The sequence below is a fragment of the Rutilus rutilus genome, assembly GCF_951802725.1.
Source record: "Rutilus rutilus genome assembly, chromosome: 2".
NCBI classification, from domain to species: domain Eukaryota; kingdom Metazoa; phylum Chordata; class Actinopteri; order Cypriniformes; family Leuciscidae; genus Rutilus; species Rutilus rutilus.
The window spans coordinates 36,941,401-36,948,270 of NC_140210.1; the positions used below are offsets into that span (position 1 = coordinate 36,941,401).

Sequence of the window (6,870 nt, forward strand, 5' to 3'; positions counted from 1 at the left end):
CAAATCTTCAGAATTTGTAAAAGAAATGTAGAGTACAGGGCATATAAACCTTAAAAAAATGAAAGTACCAGATCAATGAATGTGAAATTTTCAGTGGCAACATAAAACTGTTCAGAAAGGAAAACGAGTGATCTATCAACTGGCCTTAAAACGCTCTCACACTGAAACCGGCTCATCAGCCCATCCTTATTAAGCCCCTTTTAATATGGCACCATTAAGTACTCTGTAAAAACAGATTGAATTGACTTTTAGCTTCAGTGTACATGAAGCAATTCAGTGAACCTCACTCTATATGTAAAGGTGTAAACACTCGTCTTCATTTGGCATGAAATTCTGACTGGACTTCTACACACACACTTACCTTATGTTCACTAATCTCTATGATTCAATGAAAACTGAGACGGTCTGCCTGAAATAGAATAAAAATACATGTAGAGACACAGACTACTTGGCAAATGAACAGACTAAAATTGTAAATTTAATTTAATTAATTGTAATTGTAAAGACACTTTGAATGTTGGCTTGACAGAGCCTCGTTTAAAAGTTCTGAAGAAACAAATTACTTGAAGTTTAAATGTCTTTAGACCTAACAAACAGAAAGAATGATATATAGATTGCAATTCAGTATATTCCTGATTCAGTAGATTCTTAATTCAACTTCCTGTGAGGCATGGTCAGTTCAACTTATATTCCAACAGTCATAATCAGTAAAAAAAAAAAAAAAATCACACAATGCTTTTAAAGAAACACCATTCATAAAAAGATATGATTTGAATATTTAAGTATGAGATTCAATTAAACTGAAGAAATATTTTATAGAAGATTTCAATTTATTCTGTCAAATGAAGCCAAACAGCAATGGACCAAAAAAAGTCTTATGGCTCTTTAAACCTGAGGATATAGCCTAATCACATTAAACCAGACATAAAATTGAAATATTTAAACAAGGCTCTTAATTATTATATTAAATGAGCAAATAAAAATAAAAAAAATCCACCAATTATCTAAATTACGTAAAAATGAAATACACTTTGTAGTAGCAAACATATGGCACCAATTGAGCATCATGATTTATCATTCAGATTCTGGCTTGCTACTGATTTTCAATACTCTTCAGCCATTATCAGTACAGTCAGAGCTGACCAGCCAGTAAAGGGGTGGCTACCCTGCCCTCTTCCAGTGCTATCACTGTACTGCTCCCAGATGTATCCTGTTTCCAGATACTGCTTGTAAACATTATTGATAAGGTTAGTCCTGAGCTCTTGGTAGAGGGTAGCTGCCTTCTCTTTGAATGGCCCTTCTATGCTGCCATAGTGGTGCAGTGCTCTAACAGCCAGATAGTTGATGTTGATCCAGATCGGTCCTCGCCAGTAGGGGGCGTCGTGTTCCGTATTCCTCTTCATGTAGAGGGGATCTGTGCGTGAGAGTGAGCGCAGGCCATAGGGCGTCCAAAGGCGTTCAGGGTCTCGAATGTCTCTCAAAATATGCTCTATTTTTTGCGAGTCTGGTGTCAAAATATGAAGCAAGAATGGAAAAAGGCTAACGTAGCCTAATGCATTCACATACTGCAGCTTAGGGGCTCTGCGAACGGAGCGAACCAACCGTGAGACTGGGAACTGGTGCCGTGGTTGTCCAGGAGGCACAAACACTTTCTCCTGCTGAAGTGAGACCGCCTGGGTGTGATTACCATAATCACTGAAGGTGTGCAGATTCTCGGACCAGTGTAGTTCGTTTAACAGATCGTTATTGTTGAGGGTACGATGGGTGTTTTCATACACCTGGTGGGGTTCCCCGAGTATTCGTGCCACATTCGCCATGATGCCAGAGGCAAGGGTCATCCAGCAATACAAGTCTACATGCCTCTCATCAGCAGATGGGTGGGAAGCCCGTGGGTAGTCGTCCAGGCCAGAGGTCAGGGTCTTGGGGTTTAAGAAAAGGTTGGTGTCTTTGTCCCTGCCTCGCCAACGGTAGGAGTTGGCAATGGGTCCGGCTTGTGTGGTGTTAAACCACTCAAACCAAATCTGCAGTCTTGGGTACAACCTTCTCAAGAAAGGAAGCATGGTCTGAGAGGACAACGACTCTGGTTGAGCATCCCGCTTCTCCAGCAACTCCTGTAGGGCCAGGAAGAGCGTGGGAGGGTTTGCGTTTTCGTTGTGCTGCACTATAAACTCGGACGGTACTTTGCTGCGTGCTTCATCATCCAAGATTTGTTCACGTGGTATCCAGCCCTCTACGTTGATAAGATCGAGCCAGTGCGCAATGACCCCCTGAGTTAACTCACTGTCCCATTTGTTGAGGAGAAGTTGATGAAATCCTTCGTCCCAAAGAAAGCCCCTAGGAAAGAAAGATCGCGATGGAACAGCCGTAAACAGCGGCCCCTCAGGGTAAAGCACAGGGTGCTCATTATAAACCGACTGTACAACAGACTGTCCAAAGAAATATCCCATGCCCCCAAGCATGTTGCTTAAAGCTGCCTTGGCAAATTCGATCTGCGACGATGTGAATCCTTTTGCTTGGAGACCAAATGTACCCTCAAACTTCTCATCAAAAGCCATCTTTCGCTTCTCCAGTTCGTCCGTAAGCACCGAGCCCACAAGTTGATTCGGTCGTTCACGGAAGCTTCCAGATTCAAACAAAACTTCAATCTGGAAAGGGGTTTGAACGGTCACCTGATGCACCACAAAATCACTCTCCATCTTGGGATCTTTCTGTTGATTCTGGTGGTTAGTGACTTTGTAAGAATCCACGGCAAAATAAGATCTTTTTTCACCTTTGGGGGGACTGAAAATAAATTTGTGATTTAGGCTGTTTTTCACTATATCTGTCAGCTTATCAAGGCCAGGGCTCCTAGTTTGCAGGAAATTATATCTGAAAAGAAAAAGAGTAAAACAATATAGTAACTTGTTAAAATAACATCAGCAAACCTAAAATGTCTTTCATTTTCTACACACCCCTCCACTCTGTTCATCTGAGCATCATATGCTACTAATAATCCTTTGTGTTTGAGAAGCAATTGAAGATTTCCTATTTGTTGAAGTGCACTAAATTTCAAAACTAAAAATGTTTTCCATGTTTTATAGCTTTGTAAAAAAAAAAAAAAAATTAATTTATCAGTAAATAGTAAATATAATTAACTTACTAATATAATACTATAATACATATTGTTTTAATTTAATATTTAATTCGTTTTTTATTCTGAATAATTATTGATGAAAACCTACATTCCTCCCTACTTCTATTGTTCACAATTATTACTTATTTATTACATAAGCTTCTAGTGTATAATCAACATAAAATACCTGGCATATTTGCCACCAGCACCTTCCCCTGCAGTGGGTTTGCCAAATGTGATCTTGAAGTTGCCGAGCTCCTCAGAAGATCCTGTCACAGAGCTCAAGCGATTTTTCTCCTCTACGTGAGCCTGCAATGAACCTTGAATATCCGTGGCAGCGTAGAACATCAGCGAGATCACAGGAGCTGAGGAAGCAATGCTCTGCCAATCAGAAACAAAGACAGATTTGATGTTATGAATTTCGATAGTGTATTATAATTCGAAAAATTATATATAAAAAAAACTAATTATATATATAAATCAGAATTAACCACTTTAACTTCATATCATATTAAAAGAAAGCTGTGATGTTATGCTGAGTTGACATACTGTCTAGCATACTCTACAGTATCTGACATTTCCACTAAAAAATTTCCACATCATTTTATATTGGTAAGAAAAAGATAGTTTGGCCTTCAATCGGTGACTGATTTAAATACCTAAAACTGTACAAGTATCAAGGTCCCCACAACTTTTTACTTATTACATTTTCAGAAATGTTCAATCATTTCTAATTACTGGAAAAATATTTTATAGAGACTACGTCATAGTGGGCACACAACCTACATTTATTACATCTCCAGCACGAGCTGGGGGGAGAACTGATACTGTGGTGACAGTGTTTATGTGTAGAGGTGCGTAATACCCTCATAAGGAGCAATTTCTTGCCGATAAAATATTTCAGAGGTTAAACATTTAGTAAGTTCCATTACCTTTTTTTGTGAATACTTTTTGTGGATATTTTTAATTTTCATGACTTCCTTGAAAGCCACAATTTAATATTTACCTTGATATTACCAGGTTTTCCATGACTGTGAGAATTGTGACCTTAAAGGGTTAGTTCACCCAAAAATGAAAATTACCCCATGATTTACTCACCCTCAAGTCATCTTAGGTGTATATGACATTCTTCTTTCTTCTTTCAGATGAATACAATCAGAGTTATATAAAAAAAAATGTCCTGGCTCTTCCAAGCTTTATAATGGCAGTGAATGGCAGTTTATGTTTTAAAGTCCATCAAAGTGCATCCATCCATCATAAAAGTTCTCCACACGGCTCTGCAGGAGTTAATAAAGGCCTTCTGAAGTGAATCGATGTGTTTAAGAAAAATATCCATATTTAGAACTTCATCGACTAAAATAACTAGCTTCCGGCAGACGGCGGTACGCATACTACGCAAGTCAACTTAAGCCACAAGAGTAACCAGTGACGCATGTATGACGTAGGATGTAGGAGCATCGTTTAGACGCCTCTCGTAGTTCAAACAAACAGGGCTGGGCAACAAACTCAAGGTCCTCCGACATTTCTCTTTAAAAATTGTCGTTTTAGAATTCGTGACTGGTGTTTTGTTTTGCTCTATCATCTGCGCTTCCGCGTTTGTCATTATGTTGTACCCGTACGTTGGGTCAGGGGTTAGTCTCCCACCGTAAATCGATGTGTACAGCCGTCTGCCGGAAACTAGTTATTTTAGTCGATAAAGTTTTAAATATGGATATTTTTCTTACACGAACACATAGATTCATTTAAAAAGGCCTTTATTAACCCCCGCAGAGCCGTGTGGATTACTTTTATTATGGATGGATGCACTTTGATGGACTTCAAAACATAAACTGCCATTCACTGCCATTATAAAGCTTGGAAGAGCCAGGACTTTTTTTTTTATATAACTCCGATTGTATTCGTCTGAAAGAAGAATGTCATATACACCTAGGATGACTTGAGGGTGAGTAAATCATGTGTTAATTTTTATTTTTAGTTGAACTAACCCTTTAATGTATATTGATTGAAGTTCTTTTTATTATTTTTATTTATTAATAATTTCACATATATGTATTTGAAATCAAGCAATATCATTATGATTATACTAAATAAAAGTGTTCTTCATGAAACCAAGAAGTGCATTTTAATTATCAAAACTCCCCAGACTATGAGCACTGAAAACAATTCATATTTGTGTTGTACATTACCCCCATTATATTACAATAAAATATCCTTATATTTAACAATTTTATAATAATAAATCAGATAATGCTGGCTTTCAAACACATAAACTGTAAGAGCATTACTCTTACGTACATGTTGTTTTGCAGTAATCCTCCACGTCCAGTCTCCACCATGACCTCCACCCATACGCTTCACAAACTCTGTGGTCAGTGTAAAATCACGGTCATGGATCTCCTGGACTCCAAAAGATACTCCATCATGCATTATCCATCCGTAGCCCTGCAAATGGTCGCCTTGCTCACAAGTGTGCCTAAGATTTGCATCCATATCAGCGAACTGACGCATCCACATTAAGCCTAAATAAATCAATAGAAAAGGCAAAATTGTAATAGCCTAACAACATCAAAAAGACACATAAAAATATAGACAGAAAGTAACTGGTGCATAAAGACAGAGTGTGAATTTAAAGCACCCCACCTGTCACAACAGATCTAGGACTTCTTGTTTTCATCCCGAAGTACACCTGAGGCCGATAGGAGCCCCAATATCTTTCAGGAGACACAGCAGGACTTGAACTATTAGCATCCAAGACCCGTGGAGAAGGGTGTAAGGTCACGACCCTCTTGGCCAAGGATGAGCGCATATAAAGGGCATAGAAGAACCAGATGAGACTGAAGATACACAAACCGATGGATATATTGATAAACACCTTCCCAATGTCAGTTTTCTTTTTCTTCTCCTTGCGTGGTGGAGCAGGTGCTTTTTCCTCCTTTCTTGGGCTAGGTAACACACCATCACCACTTGCAACCCTCTTCCTCCGCCGACCCATCTTTCTTTTGACCTGACCAAGCCGGTCCGAGGATGACAATCATTCAAATGCACCTGAAAATCACCAAAAGTCAAGAGGTTTTGACTGTTGACACAGTGATTGCAGCATAAGCTCATAAACTATATCAGTCTTATAGTAATGCATTTACGGGAATACATGCCCCTAAAATATGATTATAATGTTAGACCACCTGTCTATGACAAGATTCTGCTAATTGAATTGGCTAACTGAAAAAAAGGAATGAGGAAATGAATGAACGAACGAACGAATGAACTGATGAATGAATGAATGAGATTTAGCTCGTCAGTGTCTATTTAACGCGTCTGCAATGATCATTCTTTCTGCACTAAATGTGGACGAAGCAATGAAAAAAATCGACTACAGCAAGGCACACACAAATTATACTAATAATGACGTTACCAGCTTATGTACGTGTCAGTACTCTACTGAACATTGTAGTCAGCAGCACGGTCACTTCCGCCTTTCTTTTCGAAGCTGTCAAGCTGACAACAAACATAGATGCACGTTCAAAATAAAAGTCCTCCAGAGATTTACTATTGCTGGCTAAAGACCAAACTGAAAATTCTGTCGTAGTTTACACCTCCCGCGTTAGTCGTCAGCATCATTTCGTTCAAATCATATGTGGCTTTCTTTCTTTTTAGAGAACAACATATTCTGAAAAATGTCTCGATGTTTTTGTCCATACTAATATTTTGGATGTCATTGAGGTCCAAACAACATTGGTCTCCCTTGACTTTATATATGT

General features: G+C 38.7%; 1 protein-coding gene across 2 annotated transcripts; it reads right to left on the reverse strand.

Annotated features, from left to right (window-relative positions):
* Positions 1–460: 460 nt before the first annotated feature.
* mogs (mannosyl-oligosaccharide glucosidase) lies at positions 461–6,596 on the reverse strand. Of its 2 annotated transcripts, XM_084403300.1 has the most exons (5): positions 6,525–6,596; positions 5,753–6,157; positions 5,408–5,631; positions 3,300–3,493; positions 461–2,868 (listed from the first exon to the last, which is right to left on the reverse strand). In XM_084403300.1, the coding sequence occupies exons 2-5, from the start codon at positions 6,102–6,104 to the stop codon at positions 1,104–1,106; spliced, it is 2,535 nt and encodes an 844-aa protein (XP_084259426.1). In that variant the 5' UTR covers positions 6,105–6,157; positions 6,525–6,596; the 3' UTR covers positions 461–1,103. The 2 variants fall into 2 exon arrangements, with proteins under 2 accessions (XP_084259426.1, XP_084259427.1); XM_084403301.1 differs by lacking the exon at positions 6,525–6,596 and having other exon boundaries at positions 467–2,868; positions 5,753–6,236.
* Between the last annotated feature and the right edge of the window lie 274 nt (positions 6,597–6,870).